This window comes from Ricinus communis, chromosome 4, assembly GCF_019578655.1.
Source record: "Ricinus communis isolate WT05 ecotype wild-type chromosome 4, ASM1957865v1, whole genome shotgun sequence".
Taxonomy (NCBI): domain Eukaryota; kingdom Viridiplantae; phylum Streptophyta; class Magnoliopsida; order Malpighiales; family Euphorbiaceae; genus Ricinus; species Ricinus communis.
Window position 1 is genome coordinate 21,541,862 of NC_063259.1, and position 21,851 is coordinate 21,563,712.

Genomic DNA, 21,851 nt, shown 5'->3' on the forward strand with positions numbered 1-21,851 from the left:
TTATATTATAATCAATTTTAATATATTTAAAATTTTTACATTAGAAAATAATCAATTTTAATTTTCAAACAAAATGGAATGACATAATTTTTATTTTATTTTTTAAATAATAACTAAATACAATTAAAAATAATTATTTTCTTGGCTAAAAAAATAATTACAATATGGTTAAAGTTCCATTTTCTGGTAGAACTAGTTCGGCTAGTTCCCAAATCCAAGTCAAGGCTACCTCCAACCCTATAGAAGCCTGCAATGTCACATACTACCAACAAATATTTTCAGGATGAACAATTTTAATTTGATGGGAAATCCATTTTCATATAATACTGATAGATTTTGTTAGATTATAAGCTTTAAAAAGAAAAAAAAAATATTTTGATGTATGAAAATCAACAATGCACAATTTAATTTGATAAAAATTTCATTTTCATATAAAAAAATATAAATTTAATTGGATCAAAAACTTAAAATTTGATTTATACTTTCATCTTTAAAGCTAAATTCAAGAAAAAAAAAATGAGGATATAGTTTTTTTAAAATAAATTTATAAAAATAATAGTTTGTTAAAAATATTTTTTCGGAAGTGCTGAGAACCTTATTTCGATTGAATCTTCCTGTATAGTTTTAAAATCAATATTGTAATGACCGACTTAAATTCGATTGAAACTAATTATTGTTCTACAAATAATTTATAGTGTCTTAGAGCTCATATGATCATGCCTCACGAAATTTGCTACTATGGTCGCTCCTTTCTTTTTATTTCAATTAAAAAATAATAATTTTAAAAATAAAATAGACTACTTTAAAATTTAAAAGCTTAACATTTTGGCCGAAAATTGCCAAATTTTGAAGGAAAGAGCTAATTCCACATATATCTTAATAAACCAAAATTTTAAAAGGATAACTTCTTTTTAATTCTAAAAAAAAAAGAAAAAGAAAATCTTGGAAGAAACATAGAAAATTACAATGAATGTATATTTCAAGAAAAAGATAACGGGCCAAGAAATGCTAGACTCAGGCCGTTCATGGATAAAACCCTAACCTTTAATTTCTTTACATTTCACTTTTTCAGTCTCTCACTTGGAGTCATCACTTTCTCCCTCACCTTCTCTCCATTTCCCAGCCCTCCCCTGCTACCCAGTTCAAATTAAAAGAAATTAAAGAGAAGAAACAGAGTAAAAAATGTATAGAATTCCAAGACCAGCAACAAGCCTTCTCAAATCAGTAACCTACCAATTCGGCCAACGCTGTTCAGTAAGCGGAACAGCGAAAGGAAAATCAAAAACAAAAGATGGACAACCGAAGAAAAAGAATAAAGTGACAACAAAGAAGGGTCCCAAAGGTCAAGACCCATCTGCCCAATCACCTTCCCACCAATCTGCCAAGAACAACTTATTCGAGCAATGTCTCAATGCGCCCACGCCAGTCCGTTTCCTCAAGCCTAAAGAGCAAGCCCGCGAAGCCGAGCGCCAAAAATTGGGTCTTGAAAGCAAAGAAAGACAACGTGAGAAGGAGATAATCAAGAAAGGTGGTAGGCAAGCTATGGGTGTCCCTGATGAGCCTTTAATGATGGGTACTCCTGGATTCGACTTGATTGCGCTTGGTTTAGTGGATGCAGAAAAAATACCTAAATATGAGTTGAATGAGGAAGATGGGAAGCGGTTAGCGAAAGAATACAGTAGGGTTTTGATGAGGAAACATAGGGCTAGACAAGCAGCTGAGTCTACCCTCTTGAGATTAAAGAAAGAAGCTATTGATGCTTTGCCTGATAAGTTAAAGGAGGCTGCTTTGGTTCCGGACTTGACTCCGTTTCCGGTTAATAGGTTTATGGCTACTCTGACTCCTCCTATTGAGGGTTATATTGAGAAAGTGAAGGAGGCGGCTAGGCGCAGCTCAGGGAAAGAGAAGATTAGATGAGGTTAGTTAGAGGTTTTTAGGATCTGTTTTTTACGCGGTTTATTTGATTGTTTATGCATGTAAGAGTGTTCTGTTTGATTTGCTGTTTTGTGTTGTTTCACTGTGATTACTTTTGAAGTGCATAATGAATCTTGATTGTTGAACAATTTTGATGATGTAGCCAATCCTGTGCATCTTTTAGGATGTATACTTTTTAGCAAGGTATAGGAATGGTGGAAAGCCATTGGCAATTAAGGACTAAGATTTAGATGTTTGATTTTATTTATTATTTCGTAATTCTGAATTCAGTATGCATTATGTTCTTCAATAGCACTGCAATATCCATCAATCCAGCTTTCTCTTTTTTATTTACATTTGAATCACTGCCCATTGTATGATATGGCGCAGCTTCGTTGGAGCTGTGCCATTTCTTTTTTGGTTTATTTTTTCTATAATCAAATAACAAATGAATGAAGGAACTAGTAGTGTTTGCTGTTGCTTCTTACTGGTGAACTCTTCCCTCAAATATCAGTGGAAAATGTTCGTGTTTCCGAAGCATAAATTAATTTTCCAGTATTAAACAGCACATGGAATTTCTTTTTGATTTCCACTGTACGATTCTTTTATATATATATATACTCTTTTTCTCTTTCAAAATTCAACAGAACAATTAGAACTAAATATCTCATTTTAGTTTACTTTAGATTGTAGTGATCCTTCTGAAGTTTATACATGAAACATGTTATTTGCATGCTTATTATGAATTTAAGTATGTCATGAAAAAGTATTTGGTTCCTTTGTAAATTAAACAAAATTAAAAGTCGACTTCGAAACTTCTATTTCAGTTCTCCATTTACAGCCTTATTGTCCTTATTTAGATTTTATATTGGCCTCTCTCATTCTTTATGGTGAAATACAACTTGATGAAGCATTTCAAATAAGGTTGGAGTAAAATTGGAATCTTAGGAAGATCGTCATGAAGGTTATCTTTTTGGACCAAAAGTAAGAGAGAATTGAGTAACTGAAACATTGAAATTTTCTATTTCATTTACATTAAACAAAATGGCTGGGAGAGTAAATTAAACACACCTTTTAGGAAGAAGTAGGAGTGGTGAAAGCCATTGGCAGTTGAGCACTTGGGAAATCTGACACTGCATTTAGTAATGACTCCTGTGTATTATGCAACCTAGAGCAAAGAAATTTCTGCTTTTATTGCAACTACATGTTAGGAATGGCGATGTTACATTGTGAGGAGGTAAATTGTGAACCAGATATCAGTAGAAGTAAAAGTAGTTAATAGAAGAGGGGGATTGTTGTTTTTTATTAGTGAGGGCAAACAGGTTTCTTTCTTTTTTTTTTTTGTTTTTTCTTATTAAAGTTCAGTAGGAAAGAGTTCCCAGTTTCATATGTTCTTAGGACCCTCAGAATAGAGCATAAACACTAATTCACAGTTCATTGGCAGAGTGGAGAAAGGGAGAATAGAGAATCTATGATGTATTTCTTACTTTATCCCACCTTTTATGTTGTCCAAAAATTTGGAAATAATTAGGGAGAGGGACTAGAAAATGGACGGAAGAGGAGCCATGATCAGTCTTAGCAATTAGAAGTTTTTTCCTTTTTGTTAAGGCAATACCAATGAGTTTATAAATAAAAGGTCAAAATGGTAAAAGTTACTATCTGTTTTCTTTGCTTCCATTTTCTATCCTTTCTGCAAAGCATATTGGTCATTTCTTTCTTTCTTCTTTCTCCCCTATTTCTTCCATCCGACCATTTAGTTTCTCTGTCCTTCCCTCCTAGTATTTGTTTGTCCTGCAGCAGTTCCAGTTGTTTGCCTATGTTCCAGTTTGTAATGAGTTGGTATATGTTTCCACTTTTTGTTATTTTCTCTCCCTTTTCATAACTCGCTGAAGTGCTTTAGGTGTCAATTGAATAAATTGATTTAAATAAGTTGGTATATGTTTCCACTTTGTTGTTCTTTTCTTTCCTTAGTGTAACTTATCGAAAAGCTTTGGTGTCAATTTGATCGATTTAAGTACTTATTTCTCGGTACCTGTGCTTTGTCTGTGCTAAAAATCATGCAATGTGTATTAAACATCCTTTGGAACTATCTTTTCTGCAGATGGAGCTGTCCAACAAGCAGGAGACTGAATTTGAAGAATGGTTGTAGTTCAAGCCAAAAGGCATGTTTTGCAGATTTATAGAAGCTTTGAAGTACTGAAGACAATTGCAATAATTTTGTAACAGCTAGGACTGCTCCTGGTGTTTCAGTATTACAACAAATTTTGTTGGCATTTTATTGTCATTGCCGAATTGATCTGGATGAGCTATGATATTTTTGCCAAAACTAGGGGATTAGGTCATTAGAATCTTTTAGTAATATAATATCTAACTGGAGTTGATTGTTTCGGTAAGAGAATCAGAATCCAACTGTAATTCTTTTGGTGCACTGCTTAGAAGAACCTCAGCTTTTCTATTTCCATTAACAGTACAAATATACAATGGATGTCATGCCGGTAAAAGCAGGTTTCCAGATTCTTATGTTCTGTGATAACATTTCTCTCAGGCAATTGTTGTGCTAATCTTCACAGCTCAATAAACTCATCATTGTGCTTAGGTCTCTGCTCATGCAAAGGCAAACGTCAGCTGCCAAGGAATCGTGCCGCATTTAGGCTTTAGATCTGCTCAAATCACGTTTTGAACTGGCCCTGAGCCTATCTCAGTTACAGTCTAGTTTATTTGAACTTGTAATTTTCATAAACTCAATCCGTAGACAGATTTGGAAGAAAAATATATATGTATATATATCTCTTTAAGTTGGTCTTAAAAAGGCGGACCTTTCACGTCCGAATGGGTTTAAGACTCTGAGAACAAAATTTAGTTACATGAAAAATGTGGGGTTGAATAATTCAATTAAATGACCTGAATCTTTTCATTTTTGAATGTTCTAGAAATTGCTTGATTTTCACGTTGAACGGAGATTATTACAGGACTTCAAACTAGACAATATGGGAAGTTAGAACACTAGAGCCTAACCGATATCAAACTATTCATAGGAGCAAACAATCATTTCTACTTTTAGAACTAAAAACAGAAACAGATGTAATTGTCCAATAATTTCTGTAGGGTTTCTGAGAAAACATTAGCTAAACAAGTCGATTTCCAGTTTATTCCAAAAAGAGACAGCCTTGTACTATATATTACATTGATGAAATTCTACATATAATTGAAAGTGCATATTCAATAGGATTAAAATTTGCAAAAGGAAACAGGAAGTCCGGCTAAGCTGGCCAACAAACTCTCTTCCAATGGGTAGACACCAGAAAAAAAATTCACTTCTGTACTCCAGGCAACATGGTGTGAAAAAAATGCTGATATATATCTGTGCATGTCCACCGAGCTCAACTCTTTACAATCAGAAACAGTACCAAAAAAATCAGAAGGGTAACATGTGTCGAATAATACAAACAAAAAAGACATTCTTCTTTAAAGCTACACTAGAAAAAGAAACAGGAAAAAGTAAAACAAAAGAGCTACCATGTACTTCACTCTGAGACAATGTTTTGTACGAGCTTTAGACAAAAGGTTTGTGGTAACAATTTTGCAGTTAAAATCTCCGGTTCACAAAGATTCAGTTGTCTTTCTTACAATCAGCCATAATTATTGTACAACTCCTGTCAGATAACATGTGACTTGAACTGAATAGCTCCTAACATCGTTGTTTGACTATTAGATTATGGTGAAAAAGACATTCCGATGAGTTGAATCTAATGACCAGACAACGACCTTACTTCCAGACAAGACCAAAAACAAAAATGATATGTGATTAGAGTGAAAATGACTGAATCCTTAAAAATCAGAGTTTTTAATGGCAAAATACCTATATTTATTAACAAATAGTCACCATATACCTTTTTATCTTTTAAAAAAAACCACGTACCAAAAATTTTCAGAAAATGAAACTATGACGTAGTACTTTTTGTACTTTTGCACAGGAATATCCGCTAGACTTACATTTGTTATCAGAGTCAATCCTACAACAAACACTCGATGTCTAGTTCCAAGAAGGAGCATGGATCTGGTATGTCAAAGTTGTTCAACACCTGAGAATGACGATGGCGCTAAACGTTAAGCAAAAAAGAGATAGTCTACCTCATAAGCACATAAACTACCAAAAGCTTAATATATTTGATTTGTATTAAGAAAAGGGTATTTTGAAAGTTGGAGCTTCTACAGAAAAATAATTATGAGAATATGAACGAAGTCATCCAAAGGAGATTCAGATCTTCCCAGTACACAACTACAAGCTGAATTTATGCATACAAATATATCAAACTCAAAAGGAAACTTTATTGCATAAGGGTAATACCTCTGGGTGTACAATACCAAAAATACCAATGTGCTTCCCCTTATAAATGATGCTGGCTTGTCTTCCTGGAAGAAACTCAGGTGCCTTCAAGAGAAAACAAGACCATGAGTACCCTATACCAAAAAACACCAGAAGTGCCTTGGGGAAACTACAACACAGTTAAACACTTACATCACAACACTGAATGTAATACCCTGTATTGTTACCAATTGGTACAAAAGGAGTTCCCATCACTTCCATAACTCTATCCACCAAGGAATGAATCAACTGCAAACAATGTTAAAAACTATCAATTCTATACCTTAAAATAAGTACTTACATTAACTAAGTCATAGGCAGTAAGGAGAGTAATGAACTTTTTTAAATAAAATAATATGCAAAAAGAGCATAGGATCTGGACACCCTCCCACAGGACTAATACAGCTCTGAACTCAACACTTTTTTCCCTTTAATTTTCTCCCCTTGTTTTCCAATGGCCAAAACAGGTCCAGCAGCAACCTGTTGATATATTGCTATTTTCAATGTTGCAGCATGGTTTTCTCAATAGGCATAGGGCAGTGCATCTAGCAGAAATTGTTCTACTGGCAAACTAGTTCTCCACCATTACAGGTATAATAAGGCAATCTCTCTCTCGCAAATCTTTTAATAATAGCCTCATGAAAGAACACACACAAGTCAATGAAATAACACACGCAAGTCATTGAAAGAACAATTGCGAAGCAAAGGGCCCAACAAGATATCCCCGTAACAAGAAAGCTATACCTCAAATCCTGAATTCGTGCCACAATATAGTGCTGCAAGCAGGCGACGATTTGCTGCACCGACATCTTTACTATCATCCAGCTTTGCTATATCACCCACTTCAAAAATCTAGGGCCAATTCAGACATGGAGTTAACCACATACGTAAATTAAATATATGAAAGCAAGGAGAGCGGTGCGTGTGTGTGATGGGGGTAGCGGTTCAGTTGGCCGTTTTTAAGGGCTTAAAGCACATGAAACAATGCCATGCATATGCACGGAGCACGTGTCTACACAAACTCTCACACAAATGAAAGCTATATGCTTCCTTTAGAGCCAACTTGCCTGATAAATCAATCAAGGCTATGGACTCCCAACAAAAACAGCACCAGTAAAGTAGCTGTTTTGTCAAGGGAACACCATCAGACTTCAGAAATAAACTGCCCAGTACCAGCAGAACTATAAGTGTGTTCAATTTGCCTATGTGGAAAAAGATAAAGAAAATTTAAAGAATACTGCAAAACAATAGAGTACATCAAAGATCGAGAAATATATACCTTAATTGGCTTTGGATGGTCTTTATTATGTCCAACTATTTTCAAAGCACCAGGCATAAGGCTGGTTCGGACAACCTATGAAAGTGAAAGTAAAACCAATTTAAATTATTAAAAATCAACAAATACTAGCATTCAATTACCATAAATACCTATTTGCACAAAATTATAGTGGCCTTTAACACTCTGTTAATTTTTGGTGCATCATTGGACATCATTAATGCGTCCTTCAGCAGTATGTTTTGCTTACTGACACAAAGGTGTTCCATGCAACAACTCTTTGACAAAGAAAAAGGGCACATACAAACCTCAAAATCAGAGGAACGAGGATTTCCAACAATGACCGCAGTTGATCCATCGTCTTTTCTATTTAACATTCCAAAATTCTCCCGATAAGAGCATAAGATCCAAGTCAAAACCTCTGTAAACCCATTCATTGCAACCTAAAAAGGCAAATGTAAGCAAAGGACAAAACCTTAGAAAAATCAATTAAGATAATAGCAACTCTGCAAATAACAAAAGCATCATAGCATATCTGTAGAGAGAGAGAGAGAGAGAGAGAGAGAGAGAGAGAGAGAGAGAGAGGGGAGGACAATTATCTTTTTTTTTAATACCTCCACTCTTATAAGATCCTCAAGCTGGTTCAAGGCTAGTGGCTTTAATGATGGCAACTTTCTCTTTGGAATATTATTATACCCATAAGCAATTGCAACATCCTTAAAAATAAGATGCCCTATCATTAGCAACACAAAATATTCCAAACAGAGCTTCTGCTTAAAGATGATAAAACAACTGCAACCATTACTACCTCCATAACATCACAAGGGTGAAGAACATCGCTTCTGGTTGGAGGTATAGATACATTGATAGTGCATTGATCAGCATTTGAGACAGACTGCTCAGCATGTAGTTGCATCCGATTTAACAAGCTGGTGATCTAAGGGCAGAAAGAAAAACAAGATTATGATTATTTCAATGGTGGCTTTTTTGTGGAAATTCATAAACTGCCAAATCATTAGACTATCATAGTACATACAAAAATAGCTAAAAATGCCTAGAAAGAAAGCAAGATATTGGCTTAAATACAATCATCAGGTGCAAAATGGGCAAACAGAGAAATCATGTATGGCCACCAGTTTCAACATGCCTAAATGAGTCATAAGATCATTCAAAACAAAGAAAAGTCCTTGGAATTCTACCTCAGAAGTATAAGCCAGATGAAAAGAAATTATGAGCTCAACAAAAGATCACTTTTAAAAAATAAAATATATCTTTAAATGAGCTTAACAAGAAATCTATGATTATTATTCAGCATAGCAAATCAAGACCATAAATCACAACTACTTATCCCCTTGAATGAGTTCTTGTGAACTACCAAAAAGGCATTCAATTCTTCTCGCAACCTCAAACGACAAATTAAAGAAACAAGAACAGGAATATTTCCACATATAGGCCAATTTTCAACATCCATGGAATTCAAATTTCTCTGTAAGATGTGCATGGAAAGTATTGAGTAATCTGGGAGGGCCCTTGCCTCAGAAAACCGAGAGAATTCTTAACCCCCATCATATGCTTTGTGCCAGATTCAAGCCCCATTATCATCAGAAGCATGATCATTACACTCTAGCATATAAAACAATCAATTATAATGCTCATTGGAATCGCACATTTGATGCTTTATTTAACTCCAGGCATATACACGTCAACTAACTAAAGAAAAGATTAAAGGTTAAGACTAAAGGATTTCCAATACCTCTTCGGTCTTCAAAGACACTCCAATGGAGCCAGTGATATACGATAGTGGAACTTCCATATTATACACAGATAAGTCAGGATAGACATTAGACTTCCCATCAGGATATATCACCTCAACTGGTTCCACCTCAAATTTCTTTTTACAATATGCAGAAAAAATCGTTACCTGAAAGACAAAGGAAAACCACTCACCAAATAAACAAATAGGCAAGAACCACATCTAGAAAGTAAAAGCAATCAAAGCATCTCAGTTCTGTACCATTGTGTTTAAAACAATCTTAGCCTTTGTCAGATCAGTGGCCGTACATTCAATGAAAACATTCTTCGTCTTTAAAGTGATAGCTGAATGCGCGCCATTAATAATTGGGGGCAGAGATAAAACAGTTCTGCAGAAAGGCAAATTAAATGATTTAAATGAAGGTGAAACTTCTTTAACCAGAAAAGTCAACGGTTAAGGCCAATGTAAGGGCATAACAAAAATAGAATTAATAATTTCAATGTGAGAGCAGAACATACTAGAACATAACGGAAAACACATTTTATTACAGAAGAAGTAGAAAACAATGACTATTGTCATTGCTGTATTCTTCTTATTCTTTTGCTAAGGGAAGAAGGTCGTGTGCAACTACAACAAACTCACACCCCAGCCCCATGAAAAATATCCATGTGGAAGTTAGATGATCATGACAGCGACAGAACAAGGCCAGTCATAGACAAGCATTAACTAATCAGGAAAGTGACTTCAGAATTTCAGAAGTACATGGTTTAACTAAGAAACTCTACCCATACCTTCTACTGTCATATAAGATAGGGAAGACAGGTGAGTTCTCAATTATATGCAAAAACTTCTTCAACTTCAAATCATTCTCCTGCAATTTCCAAAAATTCAATTTTAGTAAATTTAAAGTGCAAATTAAATCCAAACATAAGTATAACATTAAAAGAGAAAAAAAGACCATCATGCACAAAGAGTTGCACAAAAATACCAATCTCAATATTTTTGATAGGAAACATAAAAAAGGTATTTTAGAACTTGGCAAAAGCACCAATATCCAATGTAATCAGATATCTTGGTGTTAGCTCACCCGATAAAACTCCATCAGTTGATCAGCTCTGTAGTTTTTCACCTAATAATAAGAAGCAAAGAGGGAAAACAAACAAAATTAGTTTAATCAAGCACTTTCCCAACAATAACTGCATTCAAACAATAGATGAAAAGTAGTAATACAGGTCAAGATTGGGTCAAAAAAGAATCACCAATTTGCAGACATGAAAAACAGAGAAACAAATAATTTGTTTATCTAGATGTTTCACTTGCTCTCTCGTGCACTTTAAGCCAAGTGTTACTCTGGGTAAAAATTTATAGTGTGAAAAATAACACTTGGCATACACCCCAGTTACTGCTATATAGAGTAAGAATAAAATTAATAAAGTTCATAAGGCCAAGTGTTAATGACAACTCAGGCTAAAAGGCATTTTATGTCTCTCTAGTTTCAACAAATGACATCTTGACAAGACTAAATGTCACTCCTTATAGCAAAAAAAGAGAATTTTGTAAAGATAATGTGAGCAAAAGCTCAAAATGAACAGTTACCTGTTTTAATGGCACAAAATTTATGTCTTGAGGAGGCAGCGCCTGAGAATAAGCAGATAAAATGAGTTAACAATGAATTAGTATGTCACAGTTTAATTGCATAAAGACACCGTGATTTCTAAAGCAACAGGACTACAGAAATCTTTCCAAGTAGCAAAAAGGCCATGCCAAAGGTGTAGATAGATGAGCTTTGCAAATTACTATTTAAATCTCAACAACTATCATCCACAAAAAGAAGACAAACAAAAGCCTTCTGAATTTCTTAAATGCTGCTCCTTTTTAAACTGAAAACTAAATCCCATTCTTAAGACATAATTGAACAAACAAGAAAAGAAAGCCACCTCATAAGTAAAAGGACCTTGTAGCATATCCAAGTCATGAGTCCCAATTGCAACCAAAGTTCTTCGCCTAAAACATGAATGAGATGTCAACATCACAAGGTGGAAGAAACTATACGATCACTTGAAGGATCGTTTGAGAAACAACAAATCAAGGTTAACAAACAGAGTATTACCTGCAAATGTTTTGGTGAAGTTTGTCTTGAAGATCTATGAAGCTGTTGTAACTTGCTTCATCAAATGTCATATCTCTTAAAACAGCACAAACAACATAGGGACGAATAGATGATGTCTGCAGCAAGGATACGAAATTTTAATGATGCATGAAACATGTTTAAAACTACGAATTATTGATTGATAAGCATCGTCTGCAAGGATTAAATAAATACCTCTGGTTTTACATGCATCTTAAGCATTGCTTGCTTGCTAATGTTGGCAAGGGTATACTTTGGTGTCTCCTCTTGCTTATTGAAAATGCGGAGTGCTTGAGCAATGCCCTCAAGGCAAAGCAAATCATATCTAAGACAAATTGGTTATCAATAATTCTTTAATCCTTTTCAATTAAATACAACAATCCAATATGAAGAAAAGAGTTACCTGTTAGCAGGAACTTCAATTTTATAAATAATTTCTTCATCTTCATTTCCTTTTCCTTCTTCTTCATGCCTCTCTTTTCTATTAATTCCTTCATCAGTTGTCTAATTCAATATAACACAACAATTTTAACAAAGTTTTAGTCTTTCATACTAAATTTATTAACTCTGATTTTCTTTAATTGTAGGAAATGAAAGTGCTCACCACATCATCGAGCTCAATACCAAACCTGAAGCAAAGATCATCGAACTCCTCTTCAGCTACAATTCAACCAATTGAAAACACAGCAATCAGTTTCCATGAATCGTAAAGACATGTGTAGAAAGAGAGTGTCGAAGTATTACTGTAAGTCCTCCCTAGAGCTGCAAATAGGCGATCTCTAGACACATTCACCGTGGGCATGATGATGGCTTTATTCCTTGAACAACAACTGCAACTGAGACTGAAACAGCTTCAGGATATGCCAGTAGGAACAAAAACCCTAACATAGGTTGTCAAAAAGGGTAAGACATGGTATAGGCCGGTCTGGATGTTCTCGGGTCAGGCGGACCGGTATTTTTATATAATGGTAGTGCCTAACCGAGACCGAGTCTTTTTTAACTGAAACCGAGACCGAGTCTTTTTTAACTGAAACCGAGACCGAGTTGAAACGGTTAGGGAACGTTGCATCTGGGTTTGACCAAGACCGAGTTAAATCTGTGTCTGCTAGTGTTTGTTTTTAGAGGCAAAACCCATAATTAGCCCTTGAACTTATAAGATATTTGGATCTAGGTCCCTCATGTTCAATTTGATGTAATTAGACCTTCGTGGCAACGGGTAGTGTACCTGCCTATTTAAGAATTTCCGTACTCAATTAAAAGACACATATTCAAACTCGTCCTAAATCTATTTAAAAAATTACCTTTATTATCCGAACTCATTCCAAATCCAAATAGAAATACTCGCATACTACCCGAACCCAATTAAAACTCGTTTAAATTAAATAGTTATTAAATATATTATATAGATATTTAAATTGGTAGCGGGTATCCTACTTGTTAAGTACCTGTTTATATAAACATTCTCATAATTAAATAGATACACGTTTACCGAACCCGTTTACAATAATTAAATTCTAAAATATATTAACAGAAATTAAACAAAACAAAAGAGATACAAACGTATAAATTTATCAAATCTAAGTATCTAACATTAAATGTTCAATATATTGATACAACCAAATCATAAATTTAAAAATTAAAATAGTGTTCTATAAAATAAAAACCAAATAAGATACAAGTTTAATAAATAAATAAAAAAGCATGTATACGTCATTAACCATAAGTTGAAATCGAAAGAAATATACTATTTTTCACCATTTGAGTTGAACAATTTAGTAAATAAATTTTCAAAATCAGTTTAGATAATATGAGTTATTACATATTAAACTAGATTGATAACCAACCGGCTCCTACAACATTTAAAACATCATGGACGCCTCATTTCACAGCCAATAGATTTTATAAGCCACAAAATGCAGCAGTGGATATTTTAATATGCACTCCAATTGATATGTATTTGCATTATCAAATAAATTATTACCTATTTGCAATGAATATTTAAGACGCACTCCAATAGTATCCATTCCTTGAAAATATGTACAATTATCTACACATTGAACATTATTATCCACATTTGACATTTTATAACCTAAGAAAAAGAAACAATATTACAGTCGACAACATTACAGAATTTCACTTTACAACAAACTAATCTTAAACAATATTACAGTAACAAACCGACATAGCAATAAGAGTAAAAAGGTATCAAGAAGAATCAAGTAATTCAAACACAACTAACAAAAAATCAAAGAAGATCATATATGCCTTTAACTAATAAGAACTAATACTCTATCTAATCTACAAAGAATCACAATATCAAATAATTAACTATGTAACATAAAATGTAAAATTCATATATAGTACTTCTATTTTTTATATAAAAATTGAATTTTGATATTATAAAAATAAAAACATACAACATATTCAAGTATAGAAAATTTGTCCTGTATTTTTAAATACAGTAACACAATACATATATTTATTAATACTTGATTTTAATAGTAAAAGCGAGATTAATTAGTTAAAAATTAAAAATGAAGGTTAAAATTTAAATTCTACTATCAAAAATTTAGTTTATCATGGGCAAGGATCCTATTGCTGAGATAATACAATAAAATGCATGAGATCTTTTTTATCATATTAATTAGTTAAAAATTATTATTATTAGTAAAAATTATTCAATAAATATGACTAATGTCATGTTACCGCTACATAATCATAAGCTAATAGGTTGGATTGAGTACTATCATAATTTTTTTTAACTATATTTAGTTTTCTTTTTCTCTATCGGTCTATAAGTGATGTTTAATTTGTTAATAAAAGGGTCTTATAATATTATTTTACATTTTAGTAAGTACTACGTGAATAAATTATTACGAAGTTTAGTGATGTTGTATTGATTTTATTAAGAGATAATATAAAAATTTATATTAATTAGTTAAAAGAGACACTGCTAATAAAAATTATTTAAAAAATATAATTAATGTCATATTAGCACTTCATAATTATAAGTTAAATAGACACTAAGGGAGTCCATATGACACTAACAGTAATAGTTGGATGGCTTAATTGCACTGAATTGAATATGATAGACTAGATTCGAAAAATATGGTTTTTAGGAGTAGCAATATGGTTTTTGCCTTTTTAGATTTATTTTCTTTGACGCTTTTGAGTATTTTAGAAATATATGTTTTATTTAATTGAATAATAATTACAAACGCATTACTTTTACTATCTTGCTAAAAGTAAATATGTTTAGTATATTAGTGTGTCAAGATAGAGAAAATAAGAGAACTCTTTTTTTAAAGTGGGAATAAACCATTACATTTTGAAGAAAAGATCTCAAACTCAATACTTCAACTTCTAACATTAAGTGGCTCGCCATCAAATCTGGTGGTTAATTGTAAGAAATTAATGGCTTATATAATTATAATAAGATATTAGTGATTAAATTCTATTGGTTAATAAAATGCTGTGAATTGAATAGTTATTGATTATTGGTAAAATTTATGACATGAAGGGTTGTAATCATTGGTGCTTTGATAGCCACCATAAGTCTATAAATAAGAGTTTGTCCTCTTTCTACCCATATCATCAAAAATTATAGCAAATACAAAAACTAAAAGATTAGAGTATCCATCAATAAAATAAGGAGAAAAGGGAGAGAAATCACACTCTATTAAACATTGATCAAGGTATGTTTTCTTCCTTCTATTTAACGGTGAAAAACATGAAGTTCTAGATCATTGGGATATTATAGTTTACAAGTGATATCAGAGCCACGGTTTAAGAAATCATGCCTTTTCATAATTTTATTAGATTTATTATTGTTGTGGATACATATAAGAATTAATTCTTGTTTTAGCAAATAAAGTTTATTTAATTAATTTTACATGGTTTGTATTAAATATTGAGATTTTTTTTATTAGGATTTCGAGATTGTTTTAGAAAGAAATTTTTTAATTTCTGCCAAATATTAAAGTTTTTAATTATGCATGATTTAGAATAAGATTAAATGAAAGTTTGGATTAAATTAAGGTTTCTATATCTTATATTTTTCTTGGATTTTGTTACACTATTTGGTTTTTGGGAAGAAACTTGCGCGCATGAGATGGTAAGAGTGCGCATGTACCGTTAATTCTGGTTTTGAGGGAAAAGGGTCAATTTGGCCCCTACAGTTTCATTTTCTTGCTATATTGTCTATAAAGTTTATATTCTTCCTATTAAGTTCGAAATAATTTACAGTTTCATCCTAATAATATAAAACTTTTAATCTAGATTCATCCTTAATTCTTGGTACATATATATAAGAGAAGTTAATGCTTAATTGAAATTACGTTAAATATTTAATGAAAGTAGATATATTGTTTAAATATTATTGTAAACTTTTAAAATTTATATTAAGAATGATTTGCTTGTTATCAAAGTGACCAAATTTTTAAAGTAAATAAATTTCAAATTATAGATTATAATTTTTCAATTACTCATATATTTTATGTTTAAAATGATGTTATGATTTGTTATGTATTTATGGGTAAATTGAAATTTATCATTATAAGATATTTAGGGATCAACCTAAAGGTTGATTAATTATTTATAATTGATAGACATAATCGTGGTATTAGTATGTTATATTTATTTTATTTTTACATATCCAAAGATAGAAAAATAGATTAAGTTATGCATATATAATTACCTATAATTGTTTACACAAGTATATCTTAGTATCATTCAAAGGAGAACTTTGATATACTATGTTTATATTTGGATTTATGGAATAAATATTATGAATCAAAGCATTAATGTATGAGTATTTTATGTTATTTTTATTTGCAGTATATGTACCCGTTTCTCTTCATTCACATGCTTCATTTGTTCCATTATTTAACGGTTTGAACTTCTCTGATTGGTGCGAACAAGTTCAGTTTCACTTAGGTGTCCTGGATCTTGATTTGGCACTTCAAATTGAGAAACTTACTACTATTACTGATGAAAGGAGCAATCAAAAAAAAGCTTTATATAAAGCTTGAGAAAGATCGAACAGATTAAGCTTAATATTTATGCGAATGACTATTGCAAACAACTTAAAGAGTACAATTTCTAAAACTGACAGTGCTAAGGAATTTAAATAGCTTACTGAGAAACGTTCTCAAACAGCTGATAAGTCACTTGCTGGTACATTAATGAGTAATTTGACCAACATGAAATATGATGGTTCATGTGCCATGCATAAGCATGTTCTTGAAATGACTACCTTAGCGGCAAAATTAAAGACCTTAGGAATGAATGTGAATGAGTATTTTCTAATAGAGTTCATACTGAACTCCTTGCCTCCTGAATAATATGGTCCATTCCAAATGAACTATAATACCTTAAAGGATAAATGGAATGTAAATGAATTAACGAGTATGTTTGTTCAAGAAAAGACAATATTAAAGAATTAAAGAGCTCATTCAGTTCATCTCTTAAGTCATCAAGAAGCTGGAAAGAGTTACATAAAAAAAGGTGGAAAGAGCAAGAAGAAAGGTTTACACAACCTGAATAAATCTTCTAAGGCTGCTCATAAGAAGGAACATGGAAGTATTAAGTGTAACTTCTTGATAAAATCGGGCACTTAAAGAAGGATTGCCTAAAACGTAAAGCTTGGTTCGAAAAGAAAGGTAAGCATTATGCTTTAGTATGTTTTGAATCAAATTTTATTGAAGTTCCGCATAATACTTGGTGGATTGATTTTGGTTCCACTACCCATCTTTCTACTACGATGCATGGATTCCTTACAATCCAAAATATAAGGCCAAATGAAAGTTTTGTCTTCATGGAAAATCGAAAGAAAGTTTCTATTAAAGGCATTGGCACTTATCATTTAATTTTAGATACAAGATATTACTTGAATTTATTTCAAACTCTTTATGTATCCACATTTCTCGCAACTTAATTTCTTTATCAAAACTTGATATAGCGGGATTTTATTTTAAGTTTAGTTCTGGATCTTTAACTTTATTTAAGAATAATAATATTATTAGTTTTGGATTGTTATGTGATGGTCTCTACAAGCTTTAACTTGATAATCGTTTTGTTGAGACATTAATGACATTGCATCATAATGTTGGTACTAAACGCAGTTTAGTCAATGAAAGTTCTGCTTACTTGTGGTATAAACGTTTGGGTCATATATCCAAAAAAAGGATACAAAGATTAGTAAGAAATGAAATACTTCCAAGTTTAGACTTTACTGACCTTGAAGTGTGTATTGATTGTATTAAAGAAAAATAAATAAAACACACTAAGAAATGAGCCATGAGAAGCACACAGCTTCTTAAAATTATACACACTTATATTTATGGTCCTTTTGATGCTCCAACTTTTGGTAGAGAAAAATATTTTATTACCTTTATCGATGATTTTTCTCGTTATGATCATATTTATCTATTATATGACAAATCTCAATCAATCAATTCACTTGAAATTTATATTAAAGAGGTTGAGAGGCAATCAGATAAAAAGGTAAAAATCATAAAGTCAGATAGATGTGGTGAATATTATGGAAAATATGATGAATTTGGATAATGTCTAAGTCCATTTGCCAAATTTCTTGAAAGATATGGTATTTGTGCTCAATACACAATGCAAGAATACTACAACAAAATGGTGTTGCAGAAAGTCATAATCGTATTCTAATGGAAATGGTTAGGAGTATAATGAGTCATCCTTCTTTATTCTTGTCATTGTGGATGTATACATTAAGAATTGTTATATATTTGCTAAACATGGTTCCTAGTAAGGCGGTTCCATATACACCTTTTGAACTATGGACAGGAAGGAAATCTAGTTTGAGGCACTTATATATTTGGGATTGCCCAACAGAAGTAAGAATTTACAATCCACATGAAAAGAAATTGGATTTAAAAAAACTAGTGATTATTTTATTAGTTATCCAGAAAAGTCTAAAGGGTATAGATTTTATTGTCCTAATCATAGTACATGAATTGTTGAATCTGGAAATGCAAGGTTCATTAAAAATTGTGACATTAGTGGGAGCGAAAGAATATATGATATTAGTATTCAAGAAGTTAGGGTGGAAGTTCCTATATCCAAAACTTCTACAGTTGTTATTCTTAATGTTATTACTCATCCCAATAACATTCAAGAACAACAAATAAATGATCAAATACTTCATAATGAAAATGTCAATAATGAAACCATAGTAAATGAACAACAAGAAGTAATAGTAAGAAGGTCTCAAAGAGAAATGAGATCTATTATTTCTTATGACTATATAGTTTACAAGAGCTGAAAATGGACTTAGGAATTAATAATGATCCAGATTCATTTTCAGAAGCTATAAATTGTGATGATTCAATTAAATGAATTAATGTTATGGAAGAAGAGATAAAATCTATAGATCAAAATCAAGTCTGGGACCTTGTTGAGTTGCCTGAAGGATATAGAAAGATGAGATGCAAATGGATCTTCAAAACCAAACATGATTCAAAAGGCAATATCGAAAGACATAAAGTCAGATTTGTTGTCAAAGATTTTACTCAGAAAAGTGGCATTGATTACAAAGAGACTTTTTCACCGGTGTCTAAAAAGATTCTCTTAAAATCATTATGGCTTTAGTGGCTCATTATGATTTAAAGCTACATTAAATGGATGTCAAAACTACTTTTCTTGATGGAAGTTTGGAAGAAAAAGTTTATATGGATCAACGTGAGGATTTTTCAATTAAGAAAAATGATCATATGGTGTATAAACTAAAAAAATTAATATGCGGACTTAAACAAGCTTCCCGTCAATGGTATTAAGTTTAATGATACTATTACTTCTTTTAGATTTAAAGAAAATATCGTCGATCGGTGTATATATATAAAAATCAGTGGGAGCAAGTTTATTTTTCTTGTTCTGTATGTTGATGATATTTTACTTGCTGCTAATGATCTTGGTTTGCTACATGAAACCAAGAAATATCTCTCTAATAATTTTGAAATGAAGAATATGAGAGAAGCCACATATGTGATAGGAATAGAAATATTGTGTTATACATCACAAGGATTATTGGGCTTATCTCAAAAGGCTTATATTAATAAAATTTTAGAGAGATTTAAAATGGACCAATGCTCAACAGGGATAGTTCCAATTCAGAAGGGGGATAAATTTAATCTTATGCAATATTTAAAAAATGAATTGAAACGAGAATAAATTATGCATCTGTTGTTGGGAGTTTAGTGTATGCTCAAACTTGCACCAGATCAAATATTAGTTTTGCTGTCAGAATACTGGGCAGATATCAAAGTAATCCAGTATTAAATCAGTGAAAAGCTGAAAATAAATTTTTAGATATTTGCAAGGAACAAAGGATCATATGCTCACTTATAGAAGATCTAAGCGCCTTGAGGTGATTGGATATTCATATTCAGATTTTGCTGGATGTGTTGATACAAGAAAATCAACATTTAGCTACTTATTCCTATTAGCCGAAGGAGTAATTTCATGGAAGAGTGTGAAATAGTTTGTCATTACTGTATCCATTATGGAGGCTGAGTTTGTAGCTTGCTTTGAGGCTACCGTTCATGGATTATGGCTGCTGAATTTTATTTCAGGACTTGGAATTGTCAACAGTATAGCCAGGCCATTAAAAATCTATTGTGATAATTCTACAACAGTTTTCTTCTCTAAAAAGGATAAGTATTCTAAGGGCGCTAAGAATATAGAGATAAAATATTTTGTCGTTAAAGAAGAAATTCAGAAATAAAGAGCGTCAATTGAACATATTAGCACAAATCTTATAATTGCATATCATTTAACAAAAGGATTACCGCCCAAAACGTTTAATGAACATGTTGTAAGAATGAGCATTGTTAGACATTATTACTAGTATTGTATCAAGTTATTTTAAGTTTATACATTTGACACTTTGAGCAAAATTATGTGTTTCTGATTTTCCTGTTTTCTATTTGGTATACATAATTGCTTTAAAGCAATATTGATAGGAACAATCTTAAAATAAAGACACTAATATTGGACCATTAATATTACCTTTATTTAAGATCATGTTAAATAGAAATATTAATACGGGTCATAGTAGTCGTATGTCAAGTGTGAGAATGTAAGGGATCATGTTAAGTAGAAATATTAATGAAAATTAGTATTGTGGTACATGGAAGGGACTATGTCCATAAAATAACATACGACAGCTATGAATCGTATTAATATTTCTACTTAATAATGATATTATGTCATAGCCAATATAAAAAAGAATTTAATATTAATTTTTGTGCACTTTATGTTTTTATTAAATCATATGAGCCAAGTGGGAAAATATAAGAAATTAATGACTCATATAATTATAATAAGATATTAGTGATTAAATTCTATTGGTTAATGAAAGTTATGAATTGAATAGTTATGACTGTTGATAAAAATTATGACATAAAGAGTTGTAACCATTAGTGCTTTGATGGAAAACCACCATTAGTCTATATATAAGAGTTGGTCCTCTCTCTACCCATATTATAAAAAATTATAGCAAATACAAAAACTAAAATATTAGAGTATCAATTAATAAGATAAGAGAAAAGTGAGAGAAATCACATTCTATTAAACATGGATCAAAGTATATTTTATTCATTCTATTTAATGGTGAAAAACATGAAGTTTTAGATCAATAGGATACTATAGTTTACATTAGTTACTTCTACTTAGCTATCAAATTAGTTAGTTCTTATATTCTTATGTCCGTTAACTGTAACATTTTCCCATTAGTTTTCTATTTAAATAATACGGCAAAAGGACTTAATTGATAAAAATATTTTCAACCAATAATTTTATGCATTTTTTGAAGAAATTAAATTTTTAAGTATTCTTATGAAACTTTCTTTTAAAAAGTATCGTGCTAATCTTATTTGATTTTTAAGAAATGGCAAGCTTCTCTTAAAGAATCTTCAAATAAGATTGATTTATTAGAAGAATAAATTATTTAAATTTTAAAATATTTCTTTAAAAATATATTTTATTGATTTTTTTAAACTAAAATATTTTATTCATCATAAAAAAAATTTCATGCGAGCAAGAAGCGAAGTAATAAAGACGTATTAGATTACATAGTTATCAATTCAAATAAAATTAAAAATTAATTTTAGAAAAAGGTCTACCTAAATAAAGAATTTAAATTTTGAAAGAAAAAAGATAAACCAATTGTATCTCTCTGAAGTTTACTCTGAGTAATTCAAATTGATTCAATAGTATAAATTGTTATGCTAATAATAATATTAATATATGCTGTCAGTTAAAAAAATAATATTAACATCAACATACTAACATAATGATAATATACTATATAAGAGCAAGTGGACAACAATAATAGGAAGGCAACTGTGCTTAGCATAATTTAGCAAATTTCAACTTAATTTCATAT

The 21,851-nt window shown here is 31.4% G+C and overlaps 2 protein-coding genes and 1 non-coding gene across 3 annotated transcripts; 2 read left to right on the forward strand and 1 right to left on the reverse strand.

The window, feature by feature from the left end:
• The first annotated feature begins 942 nt into the window (after positions 1 to 942).
• On the forward strand, positions 943 to 4,447 carry LOC8265531. Its single transcript, XM_002523152.4, has 2 exons — positions 943 to 1,918; positions 4,016 to 4,447. Exon 1 carries the CDS (start codon positions 1,183 to 1,185, stop codon positions 1,915 to 1,917), a length of 735 nt encoding a protein of 244 aa, XP_002523198.1. The 5' UTR covers positions 943 to 1,182; the 3' UTR covers position 1,918; positions 4,016 to 4,447.
• LOC112535497 lies at positions 2,391 to 2,529 on the forward strand. The gene has a single exon (XR_003079618.1). It is a non-coding gene; the product is annotated as a small nucleolar RNA snoR137 (small nucleolar RNA).
• A 552-nt stretch (positions 4,448 to 4,999) lies between the features above and the next one.
• Positions 5,000 to 12,391, reverse strand: LOC8265532 (phenylalanine--tRNA ligase beta subunit, cytoplasmic). Its single transcript, XM_015721783.3, has 20 exons — positions 12,182 to 12,391; positions 12,042 to 12,097; positions 11,841 to 11,941; positions 11,633 to 11,762; positions 11,420 to 11,535; positions 11,247 to 11,313; positions 10,906 to 10,947; positions 10,397 to 10,438; positions 10,101 to 10,180; positions 9,571 to 9,697; positions 9,310 to 9,477; positions 8,365 to 8,493; positions 8,171 to 8,272; positions 7,865 to 7,999; positions 7,560 to 7,634; positions 7,025 to 7,132; positions 6,434 to 6,529; positions 6,263 to 6,346; positions 5,908 to 5,996; positions 5,000 to 5,300 (listed from the first exon to the last, which is right to left on the reverse strand). Exons 1-19 carry the CDS (start codon positions 12,237 to 12,239, stop codon positions 5,928 to 5,930), a joined length of 1,785 nt encoding a protein of 594 aa, XP_015577269.1. The 5' UTR covers positions 12,240 to 12,391; the 3' UTR covers positions 5,000 to 5,300; positions 5,908 to 5,927.
• Between the last annotated feature and the right edge of the window lie 9,460 nt (positions 12,392 to 21,851).

Excerpts from the sequence above, each read along its gene's own strand:
- LOC8265531 (XM_002523152.4), top strand. The coding sequence starts at position 1,183 with ATGTATAGAATTCCAAGACCAGCAACAAGCCTTCTCAAATCAGTAACC.
- LOC8265532 (XM_015721783.3), bottom strand. The coding sequence starts at position 12,239 with ATGCCCACGGTGAATGTGTCTAGAGATCGCCTATTTGCAGCTCTAGGG. Across the intron at positions 7,133-7,559 it reads ACCATCCAAAGCCAATTAAG|ATTTTTGAAGTGGGTGATAT; the intron begins GTATATATTTCT and ends AATTGGCCCTAG. Across the intron at positions 6,530-7,024 it reads GCACGAATTCAGGATTTGAG|TTGATTCATTCCTTGGTGGA; the intron begins GTATAGCTTTCT and ends CATTGTTTGCAG.